At 32.7% G+C, this 24,840-nt stretch overlaps 1 protein-coding gene across 1 annotated transcript; it reads left to right on the top strand.

Annotated features, from left to right (window-relative positions):
- Positions 1-710: 710 nt before the first annotated feature.
- Positions 711-23,670, top strand: LOC140448582 (palmitoyl-protein thioesterase 1-like). Its single transcript, XM_072541664.1, has 5 exons — positions 711-891; positions 14,442-14,679; positions 16,567-16,725; positions 18,696-18,972; positions 23,503-23,670. Exons 1-5 carry the CDS (start codon positions 798-800, stop codon positions 23,626-23,628), a joined length of 894 nt encoding a protein of 297 aa, XP_072397765.1. The 5' UTR covers positions 711-797; the 3' UTR covers positions 23,629-23,670.
- Positions 23,671-24,840: the final 1,170 nt, after the last annotated feature.

The following is a 24,840-nucleotide window of genomic DNA, read 5'->3' as shown; positions in this document are numbered from 1 at the left end:
GGTTGGTAACGACCTCTAACTATTCTAGATCTTTCTTATCTTTCTTTTGATAATTTTATGCAAGATTCACCGGGCACATTATTATGGTTTCCTATTATATTTGAAATATGTTTCTTGTCATTTGTTAACTTATATACGCCTATCTAATAGAGATATACTAATAAATTCTCATAAAACCATTTAAAATTATAAATATTCAAGATGGTTCGTATTAGATAGAGTAAGTTAATTTCAGAAATCAGAGGATAAAATCTATTAAAAAATTATGAGAAAAATCTAAAACGAATAAAAAGCCGAAACAAAAATTAATGGACCCTATATACAAGTATATAGTATAATTACTTATCATTAGTTTGTTTTTAATATAAATAAATATTATTATTAAAAACCTTAAACACCTTAAAAAAAATTAGAAAAATTCGAGATATTACAGTGCTTTTCAGATAAAACTATCCACCAAATAACTTTTTAACTTCTGGACACGTCAATTATTATTTGAAGGGAGAGACATTATATCATATTTAAGGTTGAGGGATAAGTGAATCTATTATATATTTCCATCAAAGGCCACCGTAAATAAAATATAAACTATCTTTTATAAAAATATTTAACTCCTTGTGAAATAAAATATGCGTACGACTATGTTCAGGTTTGGTATGTTCACATTGCCATTATTTTACCCATGTAACTGCGCGCGCAACCGGCGCAACGAGTGTCGTTACAATTAACATTCAAGAGACATGATTATGATATAAAATTATTGATAATAATACTTCAATACCAAACAAATATCCAAGATGAAGACCAGGCTTTTTATTTTATTAAGTATTTTTTATCTAACTTGTGATGTTAATGCAAAGGTGCCGCCAATAGTTTTATGGCATGGAATGGGTAAGTGAACGATTTTCATTTTATAGGTTATTATAAATAGTAATAAGTAAAGTATAATAAAAGCTCAGATTTTATAACAAATCATACTACCAAATGATTTTTAAATAACTTAAATGGGGAATAAACTCTTGGGATAAGCCATTTATGATTTTAAAATATACCTGTGTGCATTGTGTCAAATTAAAATCAAAACAAAGAATACCCGGTAAACATAGACGTTTCGTAAAGGATTGCATGGGATACACATAATTTATTTATATAGAATGCCCTGCGAGAAAATTTGAATAATTTCATTAATTAAATTTTATGGAGGTTACCAGGCTAAATAAATATGATATAGATTGGTATGTATTAATTTTGATAAGAAATCAGACGATTTAAATATATTGTTAGATAATAGATATCTATAGGTACATTGTATCTTACACATTTTAGGATATATGTACAAAGTCTACAAAAATCAGCTTAGCACTTATATTTTCCCCAAAAATATAAAGGTTCAATGTCTAAAACAAAATAGATTGCCAATTTTCTGCAATAGTTTTCTAGTTTGTGATTCAAAAGTAAATTAAAACTTGTCAACTATTATCTTATTTATTTTACTACTTATATACTGCTTTGCATTAAAAATAAATGCATTGTTAATGTTGAATTAATTAATCTTAAAAAAGTGGGTTTCTACTCTTATAGTTAGTAGTAGTAAGTAATCAAATATTCAGCCTTTCTTGGCATCTAATCCATCTAATACATTTGCAGTTTTCCGCTGAAAAGTCACGAAATCGTGATGAAATATTGAGACATAAAACAAAATAGAGTTTCATTTTTTTATTTTTGTTCTTTTTTTATTTAGACATAATTGTCCACATAAAAATTGTACATGTGCCTCCAGTAAGTTGTCGTTCCATCGTTTTCGTGGTTTTCCTACTAATCGTCTTATATATCGAAACTACTAACTTTAGGGCAATAGCGATACAGATTGCGTTTTTAGAATTCCATTTTTTATTTAATTTTAGTACAAAAGGCAAGTACAAAAAGCGAATAGACTGGCAGGATTCCTTAATAACACTATATGGCGAAACAGACACATAACACTGAGGTGAAGTCAAGAATTTATAAAGCTAGTGTAAGACCAATAATTACATACTCCTCAGAAACAAGACCCGACACAGCCACAACGCAAAGGCTACTGGAAACGGCAGAGATGAGAGTACTGAGAAGAATTACAGGAAACACGCTGAGAGATCGAAAGAGAAGTGAAGACATTAGAAGAAAATGTAACGTACAGTGTATAAATGAATGGACACAAAATAGAAAAAAAGAATGGAATAACCACATAAACAGAATGAAGGAGACCCGTGTCGTCACAATAGCAAGAGATAAGTCACCAATCGACAGGAGAAGTATCGGACGACCGCGCAAAAGATGAAGTGACAACCTTCCATAGAGGTATTATTCCGCCAATGACCAAGCAGAATTGCTTATAAAGAGGAAGAAGAAGAAGATTTAATTTTGACAGAAAAAACTTAAAAGATTCTCTTTTAAAAACAAATGGACTAAAAATTAATTTTTCATTTAAAGAATTTTATGGTTATTAATCACTACTCAAAAAAAAAAAAATATATATATCGAATAGTGCTATCGACTTAACGATTACTTGTTGATTTTCACGATTTACTGATTCGACTATTGTTACAATATTTATTTTATCACGTACAGCATGTGAATAATATGTTATTAATGTATTTGATAGAAAACGTATCTTCAACAATAGGTCTAAAAATGAACATCAGTAAGACCAAATTTATGACAAATTTAGTTACTAGCGAACACCTAATCATCCAAAATCAAGTGGTAGAATTGACAGAAAAGTACAATCTTGGTCATGAAATCAGAATAGGCAAGGACAACCAGACCTGCGAATTTCAACGACGAATAACACTTGCTTGGGAGGCGTATGGTTCACTAAGAGACATCTTTAAGAGCAACATCCCGATAGCTATGAAACGGAAGACATTTGACCAATGCGTTCTTCCTGTTATAACATACGGAGCAGAAACTCTCACGCTCACAAAAACAACAGCACTAAAAATGCGAGTGGCACAAAGGCGCATGGAAAGATCAATTCTCGGCGTGTCAAAAAAGACAAAATAAGGAATCAAAAGGAAAAGAACAGGTATCAGTGATGTCGTCGAACGTATAGCCAAGCTGAAATGGAATTGGCAGGTCACATAGCGAGACTGAAAGACACAAGATGGACCAGAAAACTAATTGACTGGCGCTCACGAGAAGACAAACGCAGCAGAGGACGACCACCAACACGCTGGATGAACGATATTAGACTAATATCCAAGAAATGGCAACAAGAAGCACAGAACCGTGAAGAGTGGCGAAAAATGGGAGAGACCTATGTCCAGCAGTGGACAGAAGAGGTTGCATGATGATGATGATGATGATGTATTTGATAGTTAGTTGATCATTCGCTCGACTTTTATTTGATTTTATTTATATTTATTTAATTTTATTTAATTTCACTTAATTTTGTTTAATTTTTTTGCTGATTGGCCGGGTCAGGGGCCATCTTATTTCATGTTCATTCTCTGAATAAACTGTTTACTAGTTCCTTCCACTATCTTCTATTTCTTGCTCTGCTCCTAATTTCACTTTATCTTATATACATTTTTTCTTCTTCTCTCGTTGCAGTTTTTTCCAGGTGTTGTCCGATCTTCCTCTTTTTTTCCTTCTGGTTGTTATACAAGTACTTTTCTCGCTATGTTGTTTTGATCTGTCATTAAACTATGGTCAATCCATTTTCATTTTTGTTTCCTTGACTGTAGTAGATATTATGAAAGTTTGTTTTAATCTTTCTTATAGTTTTGTATTAGTTATTCGGTTAGGCCAGAATATTTTTAGGGGTTTTCTTAAAGATTTTTTTACAAAAGTTTGTAACTGTTTAGTTGTAGTTTGGAAGTAGTATACTTTTAATGCAGCTATTAATGATTTGAATTTTTTTCTTATCGATAACATAAAAGGATTAAATGTTTGATTTACATTTTATTATGACTACGATTTACATTCGTTTGATATATCCAATAAATTCGCATTTTACTTGATGCATTTGTTTTTAACGATGACAAATGAAACTATTTTGCATTCCAACGTCAGATAAGATTCCTAAAATTATAGCAATTTCCCTCTTAAGTCACACCGACTTGGATGCGTATCGTGTGGTTTCTTTGATAAACTTATTTTTGTTTTAATTTGAACTTGTGACTGACCTCCAACATAAATAATTATTTTGTTAAGTTAGTCAAAATATTTACTAGTTGGTATGCTATCGGTATCCTTTATTCTTTACTATTTTTTTTATATTTCTGTAAATCTTGTATTTGCTAAATCATATTTTGTCATATATAAATTATGATCAGATAAACTATTTTAAGCGGAAATATTAGAGAAAATATCTTCTTCTTCTTCAGTGCCTTATCCGGTCCGGATGTTGGCGATCATCAAGGCTATCATGGTTTTGTTGACTGCTCTGCGAAACAGCTCCGCTGAGGTCATCCCAAACCATTGTCGGAGATTTTTCAACCACGAGATACGACGGCGTCCCGGTCCTCTTCTGCCAAATACTTTACCCTGCATAACAAGTTGAAGAATTCGATATTTTTCTTCGTTCCGCATCACGTGGCCGAGGTACTCAAGCTTACGTTGTTTAATTAAATTAAGCACTTCTTTTTCTTTTGTCATGCGCTGTAGGACCTCAACGTTGGTGACATGGTCCACATAAGATATTTTTAGTATCCTTCTGTATATCCACATCTCGAAGGCTTCGATTCGTTTTTCAGTGGCTTGCGTCAGTGTCCAGGCTTCAACTCCATATAGTAACACTGGAAGAACGTAGCACCTCACTATCCGCATTTTGGTTCCCAAACTGAGATCACTGCAGCACAGCAAGAATCTCAACTTAATAAATGTATATATAATATATAGAGAAAATATAGACACAAAAATAATACGTGTTATGAATTTCTCTTTCCTTCAACAAAAGACGAGAACTAAACTTCTAAGTAGTTGACTATGAAAGACTCCGATTAATTAATCTTCTTCGATGCTAGGTACAATTCGATGTTAAAGAAATGTTGTAGACAGCGAGTTACGTATTTTATTTTATTTTGAGCACTGTTAATTTTACAAACACTTTTATTTTACAATTTGTCCTGAAAATAACTGAGTTGAAATGACCACTTTACCATGTCGTGCGAGATAATTGTCCGACTGCGGACTAGAGATTGTAATTTTACAGCCAAATAAGCAGCGTTTTATAGATATTTTAAATGAGAGCAGATGCTTTACTATCCTTTTTATCGCTTTGTAGTTTTGTAGATTCCAAAGCAATAAAATATTTTACAACCGGCTCTTAAAATCTTTTAGTGGGAATAGAACGATAAAAAGTGCAGGTGTGCGGCTCGAATTGTGTGTGTGATGACCATTAGAGAAATTTTGACGTAAATTACTGCCGACTAAAATTAGAACTTTGGGTAAATAATTCTTTTTAGAATATTATATGAAAGGGTCTGTGATTTATGAGATAAAAACCTAAAAAGACATTTAATGCAAACTCGACATTTTTGCGCTGAAGTAAATACATTTACAAAGAAATATAGTAATAATCTCCTAATCTTAATTACTCTTTGTTTTCCACATGTCATCTTCCAGGCCACTCTCCCCTATCTCTTTGTCAACGTCTTCTCGCAAATTTCCGTGGTCTTCCTCATGTTCTCCTTCCTTTTGGATTCCATTCTAATAACTTTTTTTGGGATTCTGTGATTGGGTATTCTTTGTATATGTCCGTACCATATTAATTATTGACTAACCACTTCGTCTGTGATATCATGTGCATATGCAATATTAATATTTGTTTCCTTTCTTTTATATTTATTTTCATATAATATTCATTTATATTTATTATTGCTTCTTCAAGTGTTCCATCTTTTGCTATTTTCATTCTAAGGTATTTGTACACAGATCCGTATTTAATTTTCTGACCGCGTGCTAGTTGTAAATCTTGTTGTGTTCCTCAAGGCAGTGTCTATAACGTTATATCGTCATATAGTATACGTTGTGCTTTTTCCAAGTAGATTTTGAACAATTTTTGAAAGAAGAAGAAGAGGGTATCAGTAAAATTCCTGGCCCAGATAGTATTTCTCCATTGCTTTAAAAAAAAACTGTATGTTTACATTGGCCCTCCTTTACCATTTTTAAAGCTTATTTAGATTGGTGATTTTCCATTTTTCTCAGTATAGTTGTTTTGATTTAGAACCGTGTTCAAAAAAGTTCAGAAAAAGGTCAGCGATGTACAGAAAATGTTTGTCGTGTCGTTTTTATGATGTGTAAAAATAGCAGTAGAGAAGTAAATTTTTGCCACCTACAACGATGTACAATATTTTTAAATCCATAAGGTATTCAAGTATTACGCACTCGTATATATGTATATAAATATAGCATACCTAATATATGTGTAGGCCAATGTCACATTCTTCTGACAAATACGGATTGTAGTTTTAATAGAACATGAGGTAAAAGTATTATAACAATCAATTTTAGGTGGAAGTAAATTGCCTGTTGATCAATATATATTTTTAAATTTTAAGTAAATGTATTGATATCTATGTGGTTCATTTGACAAAATTAACATAATTGAAGGGCTTGGCGCAATAACCGTCCCCGTGCACATTGCGTAGTTTTGGGAAAAATGAGAAAACGTGTCATTTAGTCATAGTTGAAATTATGTGAATTTTTGTACGTGTTTTTGCAATGTTGCACATAGTCATTTATTGCTAACAAAATAAGAAACATTGTCCGAAAAAATAGTAAAAATGCTGTGTTTTTGCAAAAAATCTTTTTTATTAGTTATAACAGAACTCACCTAAGAACAAAGTAGGTAATACAATAATAAATTCTACTATACTATCACTGTAATAATGCAGAAAATCAAAAATAAAATAAAAGAGGACAGTCTAAAACACTCTAATCAGAATGGTTCTTTTTTTTGCGATCAGCATCTGCCCGTTTGATTGTATCATAAAATGTTTGGCAAAAAGGAGGAACATATTTTTTCATTAAAGGTATAATGCTATCGAATTTTGCTGATTTCAGTGTTATATTTTCCTTATAAGCCAGAGGAGCTCCGTTTAGGTCAATAATGATTCTTGAACTTTCATTTAAAGCATATGACGTTAACGAGAAAGGAATATGTGCTTCAGTACCGAAATATTCTCAGGGATGCAGAATCATATATAAATAATCTATATTTCGATAAAGCAAAAGGGCGCTTTTTAACCACAGCGGATTTTTTAAAAAAAGGTTCGAAATATGTTTTGAAATCGAACACCATGTCCAGTGTTACACGTTCCACAGTGAACTTTTTACCACAGCTTTCAACCAATGAATACCATTGATTACCTTTTTTTCAATTTCTGCAAAATCTCGGTCACACGGTAAGAAGCTGTGACCTGGCTCGGGTAAATGGTGTACTATTCTTGAAAATCTTCCGTTCTTGGCTAAAATTGAAAGGAAATGGATCCTAACAGCATTTTTGTTCTGCTCCCCACAGTTGTCAGTAAATAAATGCAGCACAGTAACAAAACTTTTAATATACTTCTGTATAAAATGCCACAAAAACGATACAGCTTCTATGGAGCCTTTCTTCGCAACTGTTTCGTCAAACATATAACTGACTGATTTATTATTAGAAGAAGAGTAAAAAAGCTGATTATAAACCCAGATCTGCCTAGCATAAAATATTTCCCGTAGTCAAAACAGGAAATGGCAAATTTTGCTGATAATCGAAACAAATAGTCTTCACAGTTTCGTCGATTTGCGCCATTTCAGTGTTTTATTTTAAATCATCGTAGAACGCTTGTGCTTTCCGGAGATGAACTTCTTTTTTAAAGTTCATTTTTTGCTTAAGTTCGTCCGTAGAAGCAGCATCAAGTTGTATTTTCAACAGATCACAAGTAGCACAAGTGTCCGATCGCGGATAACCAAATGACAAATTAAAATGTTCTGTGAAATACCTATAATAGTAATCATACGTTACTGTAGATTTTATTTTTTCGTGCCTTTTTAACAGACAATATTGCTCGGGATCATATTTTTTCAAATAAAGTTTGTACATTTTTCGCACATTTAACTCTGCTGATAGATATTTCTTTTTATTTTCATTTCGTGAATAGTGTGATTCACGCACTGGAAAACTATTAATGTGCTCCTCAATCTGTTTCACAATATTTTCTTACTTTTTGTTTGGTCGATTATGGTGTTTACCATGGGAATCCCTTTCAAGCACCACACCAGATGCTTTTTACTGTGCACTTTTCAATACTCATTTGTGAACAGCATGTAAGTTACAAAATGCTGAGCTTTTACTTTTACAGATTTTGTACCCATTTTAACACTATAGCGATAAGAATACTTCTTCGTTTCACGTACGCTGGTTTTTCTTCTTTTAGATACTTTTCTTACATCTATGAGCGACCCTAAATAACTATCTTCAATGTTCTTATCTCCTATTACATAAAATGCTGTAAATATTGCATCTTTCTCCATTTCCGTCAATTTTTCAAAGCACCGTTCTAGATGGTTTAGTATAACTTTAATTTTCTTCATCGCTCGAATCATCCATATCAGATGAAGGTGATGGAAGTAATGCCAAAATTTTTTCGGACCTTGAGATGGTGTCATATTGATATTTCGCTGAAACCAAGAAAACACTATACTTATATAACTAAATGAATTCATTTTGAAACGTTTTATTAAAATAAACTCTATTAATGTAATTGGAAAAGAAGTGTGGGATAGGTACAAAACAAAAATATTTCACAATACTGAATATAAAGTAAACTATAAGATACATAACAAAAAAGTTTCATTAAGCTGTATCTTTGGCAAAGTAGAATATAGGATACAGCTTAAAAAATAGTTCGGTATTGTTACTTTTGAATATTTATATATAAATATTCATATTTACTAAACTTCATGAACTACAATCTCAAAAGATTAATGTATCACTTGTTTGGATTAAAGGGCATTGTGGAATAAAAGAAAATGAAGAAGTAGACGAAGAAGCTAAAATAGGAAGTAGAACAGGAGAATATCTAAAGTATAAATGTCCTCACAATGAAATTGCTTGCCACGTAAAGCCCATATTACTAACAGAATGGAGAGAAGCAGTCCAAAAGGAAAATTTTATAAAAACATAGTTACCGAGCCTCCTAGCCAATCTTGGTTCTCAAGACTGTCGGGAAGTAAGCGGTTTTTCTCTGTATTGTGCAGATTAAGGTTCAACCATGTTTTAACTCCGCAGTATAAATATAAAATAAAATTAAGTGATTCTCCTAATTGTACATGCGGAGAAGAAGGTACAATAGAGCACATGATATTAGGCTGTTCTAAAATAAGTAATGAAGTAAAAGTATTAAGTGAAGAAATAACCAAAATACCCAAAATCACCAAACCATATAACCTAACCCAATTACTAAGTTCAGAAGATTGTAATATTTATCCAACCATATTATAAACAATTGTCTAATCGGCGTTCACTAGGCAACCATGTTATAAACAATTGTGACTAACTTTGAATGATCAGTATACATGGCAGTACTATTAGCTTTCTGAGTTTATTAGACGTATAGGCAACACAATTAACAGACAATAGTGAGTAAATGATTAAAGAGATAGACAATTTGAATATTTGAAAATGACGTAGCCTATAAGATACAAATCCAAATTAAAGGTTCTTCGCGCAATTCTTGGTATAAAAACTAAAAACTGAAAAGTGTATTGCCTTTAAACATATTACAGCATAGTCCATATGTTATTATTCCATTTATATGGAACTGTCCATATGTTTAACGCATAATAAAATCATTGGCTATGATCCATATCGTCTAGCCTACATCTATTCTATTCTTCGCTTACAAATGCAAAATGTCAAAATATTCAAAATACAAAAACAAGTATATTGCCAGACGGAAACTTTCTGAAAAACAATTTTGCAAAAATATTTCACTCATCTTTACCTGATTGTTTGAAAATCAATTCTTAAATCATCTGGACCAGTTCCAATCTTTTAGTAAAGTAAAAAATATATGCACCAGTGAAAACAAATAGTAATAGCTATGATTTGAAAACATTGATATACTAAAAATAAAACTTATTTACGTAATACGACTGGGAAAGCGATAAAATATTTTTTTATTTTTATCCCAAGTACATGTAATAAAATTAAAATAAAAAATGTAAAACTGGCCGTACCATAAACAATATATTTTATCGTTTTCATAACAAGAATCAACAAGGAAACTAAATTCCTGTAGTAGGCTGTATACCATGTATTACAAAAAAAAATTTATTTAAAAATTCCTTTTTAAAAGGTATAATAATAAAAACCCCATCGGGCTATTGATCTACGAGCTCAACAATTATTGTTCAACAATTCGCCGTAATATTACGGTGAAGTATACACATTCTTAGTAGATCATCTGAATGCAACCGAAGTCTATGACTACATTGGAATTTGCAAAGTGACTAAGGAAAAGGAAGACCTTTACATTGCACCACTTTTGGAAAAACATAATGCAGAAAAAGCGTTAGAGATTTCTTTTAAAAGGAAACCGGAAAAAGTTGGTACGAGTTCATTATCTGAAGTTAACTTAGAACAACAATAAAATTACCCATTGATCTTTTGATGCCACCGCATACTCAAGTTGTTTACAATAAGGAACACGAATTTTATAAATATTTCTTACATATGTCCAGATTGCACTTACATATCCTTAAACTAAAAAAGAAATTAAGTTAGTAATAGAAAAAGCCTGCAAAGAACTACCAGTTTCAGTCAACACCACTTGTATCAGCTTTGTAGATATATATGAACCAGCTCTAGTTGCTCTGTTAGATCAGGCAATCGATCCTTCCAAAGTATGTCCCATGATAAGATTTGTCGTTCTTAAAATAGTGGTATCGAAGTGTTTTTGGAAGCTAAGAGCGACTCCAAATGTCCTCTGTGCCTTGCTGCTGTTACCAAGTTGAACGAGATGGTGTCTAATAACAAGTCTGGGGCTCAAATCAAGGCCGCGCTTGAAAAATTGTGCAAGGTTCTGTCGCAAACGATTAACAACCAATGCGAAACATTTATTGATAAATACACAGATCATATCGTCGAAATGTTACTCGCCGATTTGACTCCTGAAGATATGTGTGCGACATTACATATATGTACTAATAATAGACTAGCTAATTCCTTACCACTGTATAGTCAGGCAAATAGGTAAAAATATAGATAGGTATATAATGTAAATAATGTAAATATAGGTAGATAATGTCCATACTGGTTCTGTTGGATCCAAGCCATAGTGTATATTATGCGAATTTGTGATGAAGAAAATAGAAGATCAATTGAAAGATAAGTCGACTGATGCTGAAATTGAAACTATAGTTAAAGATATTTGCAAAGTTATGCCATCATTCGTAAAACAAGTTTGTTGATCAATATGCAAACACTGTCATTTAATGATTGAGTGCTGCTCTTGATCCACCGAAAATATGTTCGTACATAAAATTGTGCCGAGGATCACAAATGGATATGATTAAAGTTCAAAGTTGGGAGTGTCCTCTTCCCAAAAAAGCCTGTGCAATACAGATCATAATGTATCAAAATAGTAGACGCTTACGATGAAGAAATTATCGATTTGCTCGTCCACCAGGGTGGCAACATTGTGTGCCGAAAATTGGGGTATTGCAAATCTTCACTTGAAGAAGTTGTGATAGATTAAAGTTATAGATACTTTAATAAATTAGTGATATATGTTAAGCAAGGTAAGAGTCGAATATCAATTTAAATGATTGTAACGATTTTCAAAATAAATAATACTAAGACTAAGACTAAAAAAATAAAATAATTTGATAAATTATTATGTTTGCTCCTAACGCCACCTGCTAACATATTAATAAAGCACACGTTGTTTACTTCTGACAGACCTGTCAAATTCAGACGAAATATTAAGATAATAAAAAAATATAAATAAATATCATTTGATAGTAAATTTAATTATTATATAGACTAAATAAGATCTTTCAAAATAATAACTGTATTTATATGAAATTATGTGACACGAGAAGTGTCATAAAAATTTAAACAGATGATATTGTTATTAATTGGATGACATTTATGACTTTTAAATTTTGATAATCATTACGAAACGAATTTTTTATTGACATATATTCCTTTAATTTTTTACTTCTCATTAACAACATTATACAGCAACTGAATCTGTTATCGAGGACCTAAGAGACATCTTGTCTCGGGTTAGCAACCTCTGGTAGTCTTCTGTTGCCATGAAGTAAATCTGTTTAAAATAACATCATTTAAATTTCTCAACAAATATGTATTAATTAATAAAGTTAACATCATTTAAAGGGTTTTTACCCACACCTTTAGTGGCTTCACTCATCTATCTTCTTCTTCACGTGCCATCTCCGCGACGGAGGTTGGCAATCATATGGCTATTCTGATCTTAGATGCTGCTGCTCTGAATAGTTCAATTGATGTGCATCCGTACCATTCCCTCAAGTTACCCAACCATGAGATTCTTCTTCTTCCTACACTTGTCTTGCCCTGGATTTTTCCTTGTATAATCAATTGAAGTAGGTTGTATCTCTCATTACGCATAACATGCACCAGGTATTGCAGCTTTCATGTCTTGATGGTTTCCAATACTATACAGAAGTTTAAATCCAAAAAAATTATGTCGAAAAGGATTTAAAAATCCGCATAAAGTTGTAGGTACTGTAACAAAATCAACGTACACTGTTCTGGTTTGCTATAGTGCAATAGGAGAGTATTTACCTTTGTTTGTAAATTATAAAGGTTTACATTTGTATTCTACCTGGTGCCAAAACGGCCCTGACGATGTTGTATGCCATCGGGATGGATGGAATCAGTTCAGTTGGCCAAGTTTTAAAACGTTTTCATCAAACATACTGCAAAACTGAAAGGCCCTAAGCTTCTAATAGTTGATGGTCACAATTCACACTTGAATTTGCCATTGATTGAAATGACTTGTGTGAATAATATTGAAATTTTGTGTTCGTCGGCCCACACATCTCATGCTTTGCAACCCTTAGCTGTGAGAGTAGTTAAAAATCAATGTGTTAAAAGAATATTATTGTGCTACGGGATGCAAAAATGTAGACAAAATTACTTTTCCTTCATTGCTTAAAACATTGGTCGAGACAGGATGCTTCTCTAGAACAAATGCAACTGGCGGATTTGTAGGGTCAGGTATCAGCTCACACGTCTACTCCAGATCTACAACAAGAAGAAGCCACTGCAATTTTTCCAGAAAAGTTAGAACTTCAGGTTAATCGCAACTTTCACTTAGATGATGTAAATTTTACCAGTACGTCTAGGCACCATACAGAAAGACGTGACACCCAAAAAACCTTAGAACTCGCATTATTATCAGCACTAAAGAGGCAAGAAAAAAAGACCAGAAACACTGAAACGGAATAGAGTTAAAGAAAATTTGCTGAATGTCTTACTAGCTCAGAGGTTTTAGAAAGAATTCCTTCAGAAAGCACTGCTTGAATAAATCAATGAAAAGACGATTAGGGCGAAAAAGAAAACAATTGAATCAAGTTCTGAGAGCAAAGTTAGTTTATGAATAGATGACTATTCAGACTTAGATGCGCCTCTATTGAAACATGAACATGATATTCCCAATACAGTGGCAAAAACGAAACAACACGATTCTACCAAAATTGGGATTAACTCTTAGGTTTTGGTAAAATTTACTGTTGAAAAGCGTAGGAATGAAATCCATCATTACATTGAAAAGGTAAAAAGAAATTATTTCCGACGGTATTGAAGTAGCAGTGACTTTCCTGAGAAAGAAAGAAAACTGTTTTGTATTTCCTACTGTTACTGGCGAAAGAACGCGTTTTCCTCCTATGTGTTAAATTTGATTATTGTTATTTTCGAATTTTTTGGGTTTTGAATAAATTTTGTACCAAAAACAGTGCATAATTAACTTATTGTATGTCAATGTTACTCGACCAATAGTAAATCTTGGTTTATAACACAAATCACCTTTATTAGTGGTCTGTGGCTTATAACGTAGTTAATATGGGATGTCAATATTTTCTTAGGGTGTGGCCAACATTGACATCTGACACATTTACAAAAATAAAAAAGTGTATCAAAATTTTTAAACTTACAATAAAACTTTTACTCTCCATTTACTCCTAATATAGCAACTTAACATTACACGTAATTTCAAATTTCTAAGTATAGTCAAATGCGAGAAAAAATATTTAGTGAAGATGTGACAATATTACTCGGATTTACCTTACATATAAATTATAGTGAAGTCGTAAAATAAATTGCTATAAAAAGACACTTTAACACAAAATTTGAATTTGAATGTGTTTTGTGTAATATGAAACTAAATCAATCACATATTTTTTACTTATTTAATATTTATTTTTAGGTGACAGTTGTTGTTTCTCCTTTAGTTTGGGAGCTTTTTCCGAAAAACTTAATACTACTCTTGGGGGTACGTACATTCACTCAATCCAGATTGGAAACAATCTTATTGAAGATGTCTTAAATGGATTTTTTAGACATCCTGACCAACAAATTGATGAGGTATGCGAAAAGCTTGGTTCGGATCCTGAACTGGCGAATGGTTTCAATGCCATTGGGTTTTCACAAGGAGGTCAATTTCTGTAAGTCGTAGTTTACTAAAAGCACTAGTCGTGCTAATATTATTAATATGCGTACCTTTTTCTCATAATTATACATCACATTTATGAGGATACTCAACTAAAATATTACCTTTAAACTTAACGTTGCCCGACCAGAACACCCATGATGGACTTTTTCTATGAATTAATAATGATCGTGATTTTTTGACAGTCTTTCTTACCGAAACATAACAACTTAGTATTAAAGCATTTTCCACTAAAAAAAGTTCGACAAACTGCTGAAAAAAGACCCTTGCAATGGTTTAATAATGAATTAAGGTCTTACAGATCTGATCTTTTTCTTATTAAACACATTTCAGATGTCACTAAGGATCCCGATTTGTTAAAAGTATATAAACAACAAAAAATTTAATATAATCGGCAAATTGCTACAAACTCAGCTTACTAAGATTTTATTACTAATTCCAATAATAAACCTAGAAACTACTGGAAAATGGTAAATTTCGAAAGAAATAACACAAGATTGAGTTCGGTGCAACCTGATCTATTTCCAGCCAAAATTAATCAATTTTTTTACTACAATTGCAGAGAATATAATTACATCTCCTCCCACTATTAATGAAGATGTCCTCTTTAAATATAGAAATTATCCTTCTTCGAGCAAGTCTTTTTTTTTCGTCCCGTTCGGAACGGAGCTTTCATTTGCAAAAGAAACAAAATACCTACGGCTATAAAAGGAAAAAGAAAGAAAAGAAAATAATTATCACAAGCATATTTGGTTATCAGTAAAGGAATAAACATGGCTACTCGCTTCTCGTCTAGGGCCCCATCAAGACATTAAATTAAAACATAAATTAGACTGGGTCACGGATAGTAGGTTTAAAACAAATGGGATAAAACAAAGGTTACTATTTTAATTGAGGTTACGTTTCAAAATAAATTCTGTTAAGTAGTTATATACAATTTTGTTATTTAATGACAAAAGGTAACAAATCTTATAGGGTGGAAGGATTTTATGTTTGATTAAATTTTTTATTAAGTAACTCCCATTTTGATAAAACAATGTTATCATTGGCACGTACTGTTGCACGCCATATCCATGCACGATGATTTAGCAAAATAGGCTAAATAAATGACAGCTAATTTGACAGAGATGTTGCTTTAACAATAGAGCCACTATCAGCTGTCAAAATTTGGAAGTCGGTACTGGATTACTGTACCACAGAATAAATAACAATTAGAATGCCCACTTTCAGATGCCGCCTTTGAAGTGTGTCAGCACACGATCGCCATATTTTAAACGGAAACATAGACTCGAATTAAGAAATTTGTGACAAGCTAGGACAGAACTGTAATTTAAATTTTTAGAGATAATTAATTTAGTGAATTTGAAATAATTTAATCTATTCTTCAACTAAAAGTATGAATAAAATAGTGCATATTATGTCTATGGTTGCCGTAAATAAATTAAACCGTGTTAGTTTTTCTATGCACACATCAGATAAAATTTCACTGAACAGCACTGGTTTCGTTTAAAACATGGCTGATTTCATTTGCGCGAACAAGATGGGCGTACTTATCTTATCAGAGAGGGCATTCTGATTGTTTATTATTCTATGACTGTACCTACAAGAATGATCAACGATAGAAAACAATATCAGATACCTGTACACAAGATTTATATTAGCGAAATCAGTAGTGCCGGTAGCAGTGATGAAACAATTGATAAATGATTTCATTTCTTAATATTTTATTATTTTAAAAGTAACTCAGTTATTTTGAATTATCTTTTTTAAACGTAGCTCTTATTTTGATTAATTAGAGTATATTTCGTAATAAACGATATTGATATTAAATTTACAAAATTTAGATATTTAAACTATTTCACTTATTGTATTCTTATTTTAGGAGGGCTTTGGTACAAAGATGTCCAAAAGTAAAAGTTCTAAATTTAATTTCCTTGGGTGGCCAACATCAAGGTGTTTATGGACTTCCTAGATGTGCTATTATATCGGAAGTTTTATGTGACTATATAAGACAGCTGTTAAATGGAGCTGCATATGAGGAGTAAGTTAATATTTAAAAAATTTGTGTCAACTTAAAATTAATAATAAGGTGAATCATATATAAAACGCAATAGTGCAGTCGTAGACCAAATTTTTAGGTATAGCGTTTTTGCTGTTATGGTATGCGAGTGAGCACCAAAATGTATGCAATATACATTATGCGCAGTGTATGCTATATTATTAGATATTATACACATAATGTATGCAATATACAATACAGGATTTTGTCTTAAATGGGTCCTAGATTAATTACGCTTTACTTTATTTATTGCTAAATTGTGCAGACACTGTATAGGTTTCAGATTAATAGATCTTATGAACTAAGTAGTTAAAATTGTACAAAAAGTAGTTCACAATAGATTATAGAAAAAATTTGAGAGGAAGTGCTATAGAAGAGGGGCTTTATTTTCTCTACAAGTACAGAACATTAACTTAAATGATAAAGACCTCAGATTAATAAAAACGAACATCCAGCATTATTAATATAAGTGAAGGAGTAAGGCAAGATTCTGCATTGTCCCCAATGATTTTTTTACTTTTTCTCGGTACTGCTATCCAAGAAAGTACTGAAAAAAAAATTAATGGAGAACAAATTTCTAATATAAGATATGCAAATAAATGACACTGCCCTTCTAATTGATACAGACATGTACAGGTCTTAGACCAACTTAATGATACTTGTCGAGAGATTGGAATGAAAATTAACAATAAAAAAACCAAGATAATGGTAATCCAAAAGAGGTAGAGTGTTGCTTTACCTATAATGTTAAATTGGGAAGATATTTGAACAGGTTAACCATTACACATATCTTGGCAGCTGGATTAACTACAAGCTTGTTGACCCACCACAACAAATCAAGCAAGCTAGCGATAGTTTCTTCCAGAAGCGTGGTCTACTCTGCGGTATACATATCGATATTAAGATTGAAACTTGTTTTGTTTGCTCTGTTGTTTTCTATGGAGTCAAAACTCTGAATCAGTTAGAGAAATTTGAAATGTGAGTGTACCGGAGACAAAAATTCCTTGGAATTCACGACAAACAAATGAAAAAGTTCTAAATAGATGTATAAATAACCCTATTTGGGCTATTTGCTGCGTAATGAAAAGTACTACTAATAGAGGGGAAACGAGGTCTTAAAAGAAAAAAATTGTCCTAAATGCATACAGCTGAAGACATATAAATATTAGCCACCATAACTTTGAAGGAAAACTTTGCTAAATTAGATAGAAGAAAACTGGGAAATATATAGGGCAGCTCGGAATGAATCAAAAAGTACTTTAAGGTAAACAATCAGCAATATTATAGGAGAAGTTTCATAAAGCATTAGGAAAGCATAGCTGCGTGTCACCAATACTTTGTTCTAGTTTTTTATAAATCTGGTTTGTATGATTTTTAAGGGTATGCGCGCACTTGACCGAACCGGTCGGCAAAGGAACGCGCCACGACGATCAACGATTTAATGTCTTCATTTAATATTTAAATGCGTCACTGCTTTACGGAAACGTTACACATTGCCTTACATCGCACGGTGCCGAAAACCCGGGATGGAATATTTTCGCTATTAGAACGGTATCGTCTGCATACCTGATATTGTTAATATATTTACGGTTTATTTTTATACCAATTTTGGCGCCATCTAGTGCTTGTTTGAATATGCAGCATTCAGAGTACAAGTTAAAGAGCACTGGAGGCATTCAGATCTATCAAACTGTTTACCATTTCCTCATCGACAAGTTTGAAAAACTCATTGGGATATCATCTGGGTTCGTCGCTTTCCTTACTTTTGTACTTTGTAGTGCATATTCTACTTTTTGTCTTAGCATTTTTGGACCTGGTTCTTCCATTTGCATATTCTTTGGCATATTCCCATCACCTATTTAGTTGATTTTTAGTCACTGTCATAAAATAAATAATAAACATATAAACAGAATAAACATATAAACTAAAAACTAAACAAATGCTTTTTGTAGCTTTGTCCAAAAAGATTTGGTACAAGCCACCTACTGGCACGACCCACTGGACGAAAACCTTTACAAAGAAAAGAGTACCTTTTTGGCTGATATAAACAACGAAAAAACGATCAACGCGGAATACAGTGAAAGAATCAAGTCCTTAGAAAACTTGGTGCTGGTGAAATTTTTAAACGATACCATGGTAGAACCTGTGGAAAGTGAGTGGTTCGGATTTTACAAACCAGGACAAGCGGAAGAAATTTTGCCTTTGTTAGAATCGCCTCTGTATACAGAAGTAAGTTAATTATTATGCCAATTAATACCAAAAAATAATGTATAACATTTATCTAATTTGACATGCTTTAACAAAAGCTTTTATAAAACTTTATTATTATATAAAATTATTATTATTGTTATTATATAAAAGTTTATTGGTTTTTTTTAATTTATGCCACTTACAATTAGATATTTAATTTATACATTTTAAAACAGAAACTAATTTATTAAAAATGAGACATATGTTCCCAAATAAAATGTTTTTCCACTGTACAGTATAGTAGATTTAAAAAAATTATTAACTTGCTGAATATAGAAATGCTAAAGATCTAAAATCAATTTTTTTTTAGTTATATTAAATGTGGGCATTGTTTGTTTAAGCTAACTTAAATGCCAACTGCGTAACTCCTTTTGAAGACAGGAATGTAGTAGATAGTACATTGAAATAGGGAGGCAATAGCCTAAGACACAGCGACCTTTGCAAACTTGTGCTTGTATTTATCAATATTAAAGTTCCTCATCTAACCTAGCCCTCTTGATGAATTTTCACAACCTTAAAAAAGATCATTGTATATAGCTGATGCTTTGGATTTTTTCTTCTCCGATTTCTAGATAGCACAATTTTGCAAGGTCTACGCAGTGGCATACATGCGGTTATCTTATCCTCTTAACAGAACCGATAAAAAGTTCCTTTTGTCAAATGTTTTTGAGCCTAGAGTGTCTAGTCAGATATTCTACTATTATTCTAATAACTGTTCGACTGCGCTTTACTCTTTGCGACTCTTTATGTTACACTGATGTGTCCTTTGCTAATCTTTTCTATATGTTGGAGTCAACTCTACGAAACTAAGTGTCTTCTGGATCTAAGTAGATGGCAATTGTATTCTCTACCCGACTTTGAATTAGTCGGTTGTTTTGGCGAAACAACCTTTGACTACAATTGCCAGGTAGTCTGCATATCTAAGGCAATAGAAACCTTTTCTGGATTGCTTCGCTAGTAGGTTGCCCATCAGCATAGTCTACATCAGAGGAGATAATAATACCGTCGTCTAATGAGGATAAAATAATCCTATTTGTTCGAGTCGCCTTTATTCAACGTTTTCTCCTCGTCTAGAAAAGTCGTTACCGCTATCTCTTTCTCTTCCATCGACTTTAAGAGTAATCTGCTTAGATCATCTTCTAGCATTAGCGATCATCGTGACTGAGATCTCCCTTAACGCTTCGTTCCTTATGTACCTATCAAATAATCTTTTCACGATTTTTCTAAAAGGATTTGTCGGCCAGTAGGATAGGCTGTTTGGTCTGCTATCTTATCAACGTTTAGGATGTAAGCCGATACAAGACCGTCGTTGGGTAAGAACTAGATGAGTGGATCGTAGAACATACACGAGTCTTTTTACCTTTTTTGCAGAACTTTATTTACGAATCTTTTTTGGATTCTCTTTATGGGTTTCTTTATTGTATTGTGTCAGTGTTTCCCAATACTATCTCACTATTTATTGTATTTAGCCTTATAAATAGCCTTTTACATATATCTTAACCTTTTTTTTGTCTTATTCCCCCAAAGTGTATTTATTTTTTGTTTCCTTAGTTTTTGAAGTTATACTTCTATACGCGCGCTCCACGTATGGGAGTGAATCTGTGAAATCATTACATATGTAAGATAATGAGTACGAGAGAGACATAAGATATATTTTCTCTCTCTTCCTCTCTCGAATATAAAAATGTTCCTTTTGTATATAAAATTTAATATTATATATATATATTATATAAAGATATATATACATATAATATTATGTTCGGAAAGTTTTCCGCGGTTAGTACAATTAAACTTAGAGCTAAGATTAATACTATTATCAAAATTAATATTAAACTCACCAGTCTTCCGGGTTGAACCGCGTCCATTTTGCCGAGCTTTCGACATCCTCTCTGATGTCTTCTTCAGGGCTTCCGAGGTCTCAGTATCCCGAGACCCCAGACACTACTACACTCACTAGTCACTTCTAGTTCACTCACTAGTTCACTACTACGACTGAGGCCAGGGGACGGTTAATTTATACCGTCGATGGTGACGTGGCCTAGGTGGGGGTTAGGGTGGGGATTGGCGCGAGAGTTGGCGCGAACATTTTCGACAGTGAGATTTTGATTCGAGGATGGAGGGGGCGATATTTTGTTTATGAGTATAGTTTTGTTTATGAGATAAAAAGGAAATGTTCGCGCCAACTCTCGCGCCAATCCCCACCCTAACCCCCACCTAGGCTACGTCACCATCGACGGTATAAATGAACCGTCCCCTGGCCCCAGTCGTAGTAGTGAACTAGTGAGTGAACTAGAAGTGACTAGTGAGTGTAGTAGTGTCTGGGGTCTCGGGAGACTGAGACCTCGGAAGCCCTGAAGAAGACATCAGAGAGGATGTCGAAAGCTCGGCAAAATGGATATCGACGCGGTTCAACCCGGAAGACTGGTGAGTTTAATATTAATTTTGATAATAGTATATAATATTATATATATATATATATATATATATATATATATATATATATATATAATTAAATATTTATTAATATTATTATTTATGTGATACGTTTTGTATTATTTATTAAATGTTCATAATTATATTAGTCTTTTGTATTTCAAAATAATAATCTCAATAAATCACTTTATGACCCAGAACTGTCAATTTTGACATATCTTTGTGTCATGTCCTCGGTAGTATAGTAGTCAGTATCCCCGCCTGTCACGCGGGAGACCGGGGTTCGATTCCCAGACGGGGAGGACTTTTTTATAAATATTATTACATGGTACATTAAACATATATGCGTAAGTAGACAAGTTATGTATATTATTGTCATTTTTTAATACTTATGAATATTGCATTTTAATTTGTATTGTATTATTATATTAATAACAAAATAAACAATGAATTTTACTGCAGAGTATGTGTAAAAAAATGTTTGCATTCAACTCCTTTCATACATATATGAAAATAAAAATATACATTTTCATCAAAATATTGATTCAATCCTTCATTTACAGGTCAAAAGTTGTTTATTAATTGTTAGTAAGTTGTTATTAATTCTGTTTCTCTTTCTGCTATGTCTTACCTATAGCATTACATATGTAATGATTGTACAGATTGACTCCCAAATAAATTTGTAACGGCGAATGCGTGTATAGAAGTGTAACTTCCACCGGCAGTCCCACTGGACTGCCACACCCGTTTTTTTCTGGGTAGTTTTTATGTTAAGCGGCTGTTATTGCCTCAGTTAATTGCCATTGGATCATGCCATGCCTCTAATGGTCCCTATTCTTCTCTCGAGAGACACTCGAATGTGCACTTATAGCTTTTCGAGTTTACCTCTCTTGGACATATTTGTCCACAAAGGTGAGGAGATCAGGTCAAACTGAATTTACCTGTGATCAGAATATGAAGGTTATTCTGATACATATCAGGCGCATAATTTTTGACTACAAAGTATAATCTAATATTCAATACTTCCCTGCGAGTGGCTTTGACAAAAGTAGATTTATCTCTTATATTAGTATTTTCTAGATATGTACCTAAGATGAAATGTAAAAAGGACTTATCTTTAATATTGATGATGGTGCTTTCTCGCACGAGATAGTGGGCATTGATATGACATCCTAGTATTGGGCTAATGTTTTTCCCATGGCTATAGGTAACTATGTCCTTTAATACTCCTGACGAGAAAGTTTTCTTGCAAAGTAGGCAAAGCAGACTAATCATCTTTTCCGGCATTCTTTCGTGGTTGTAGTTGTAACAAAATTACCGGTGCAGAGTGCTGGCATTAGTCTAAAATTGACCTTGTACTGTATACTTGTATATTGCGTTGTACAGTTTCTTAACAGAGCAAAGACATCAGCTTAAATAGACGAAAAGACGAAAGATAAAAAAGATTCCCCTTCTATATTGAAGTAAAACTGACACGACAGAAGTCAAGAGTAGCCAACTGACAAATATATTTTGTCGCTTTAAGTGGGACATAGACATTTTATATATGACTATGGCATATAATAAAATGGAGTGTAGAATCGAAATAGGTGAAAGATGAACTAGAATATTGATACAATAGTTACGCGCCAACTATTTTTAAAATAAAAATAGTAAAATTAAAGAGAAAGTTGTTAACAAATGAATAAAGTCAAAAGAATTGAAATAAAATAATTATTTGAATTAAAATAAGAAAAATGTGACGTTTATAACGTTCCATAGTATAATCTTAAGTAATTTAATTTTACAACCATAAAATCAGTGTCTTCCAAGGTGTGTTTGTCCTATTTGGAATTTATATTGAAATTAAGATGTTATTTTATTTCGGTTGTACGAGGTACAGAGTTAAGGATCAGTGTAAGGAACCACCGACATATTTTTTACACCACTCTACTCATTAAGTTTTTACATTTTTTGATTCTACCCAGTTTTTATATAGCTCCGTAGAGATGCTAGAACGTTAGTTTTATATTATCGTAATAGTAGCAATTCTAAATGTTTAATTAGAATATTTTAAATGTATATTTTATGTTTTAGGATCGCTTGGGATTAGGAACATTATACGCATCAAAAAAGCTGCATTTACTCCAAGTGGAAGGTGAACATCTGAGATTCAAATGGGCTTGGTTCGAAGAAAATATTTTACCCTATTTAAAAGAATAGATCAATAATATATTATTGTAAATAAAAGACGTTTAATATTAACTATCTAATTTTATATCCTTTTTGTCGAGAAAAACAAAACATCTTCGGGAACTTTATATTTAAATATGTGAACTACCTAATATCGTATTTGAAATTTCTTGTAGGACTTAGCACATTCCTGAATATTTCTCCAATTCTTATTGGACATATATATTTCCGGGTTGAACCGCGTCGATTATCATTGCTCCGAGCTTTCGACATCCTCTTTGATGTCTTCTTCAGGGCTCTGAGGTCTCAGTCTCCCAAACTTACAGACACTACTACACTGATCACTAACCAATCCATTACTGCTACTGGGAACAAAGGACGGTTCATTTATACCGTCCATGGTGACATAGTTTGGGTGGGGATGGGGAACCGTATGAGATGGTGTTGACCTAGAGCTGAAATTGAATCTGAATTGCGAACAGAAATGGAATGTTCATAAATCCTATTTTGGATTCTACGATTTGTTTGGCCTATATAAGATCGGGGCAGTCTGCACAAGGAATTTCATAAACTCTGTGTTGTTCATTTGGAATTTTGTCTTTGATTGAGCGGACAAGAGATGAAAGTTTTTGTTGGGGGGTAAATATTGTCTTTATTCCTCTTGATTTAAGAATTTTGTTGATTTTATGTGTGTGAGTCTTTGGGTTAAGATTGAGTGGGAGGTTGATGTATGTGGATGCTTCTATTGATGTGATTTTCGCGGTAATCGTTTTGGATGAGGGCTTGTTTTTAAGAAGAGAGCTCAGCGGGTCTACTTGGATCATCGCAAAGGCGTATTGACCTGGAGACAAGGGTATATATGACTGAATTAATTTGTGAAGGTGGATGATGAGAGTTGGCATGCAAGTAACGATTGGTATGCGTGGATTTTCGATAAACAGAGTAATGAAAACATTGGGATTGGTATACTTGGTTGCGTATACGTACAAATACAGAGCTAATTGTACCTAATCTTAGACTGAAAGTAAATCGTTGATAAGATGAGTAAGTCACTTGGGCCATGAAGAAGACAACGAAAGAGATGGCTAGATTAGATATTGGACGAACTCTTACAGGCACCCCCTGAAAATACAAAATATGCCTAAACAGGATACCCACAAAAATAAATATCCTCGATAAGAACGGCCCACCAGAAAAAACAGACAAAGCACAGCTTGGTATTATAGGCCGGCGGCTTCGAGT

The sequence above is a fragment of the Diabrotica undecimpunctata genome, chromosome 8, assembly GCF_040954645.1.
Source record: "Diabrotica undecimpunctata isolate CICGRU chromosome 8, icDiaUnde3, whole genome shotgun sequence".
In the NCBI taxonomy this organism is placed as follows: Eukaryota; Metazoa; Arthropoda; class Insecta; order Coleoptera; family Chrysomelidae; genus Diabrotica; species Diabrotica undecimpunctata.
This window is presented reverse-complemented; position numbering and strand designations above follow the sequence as displayed.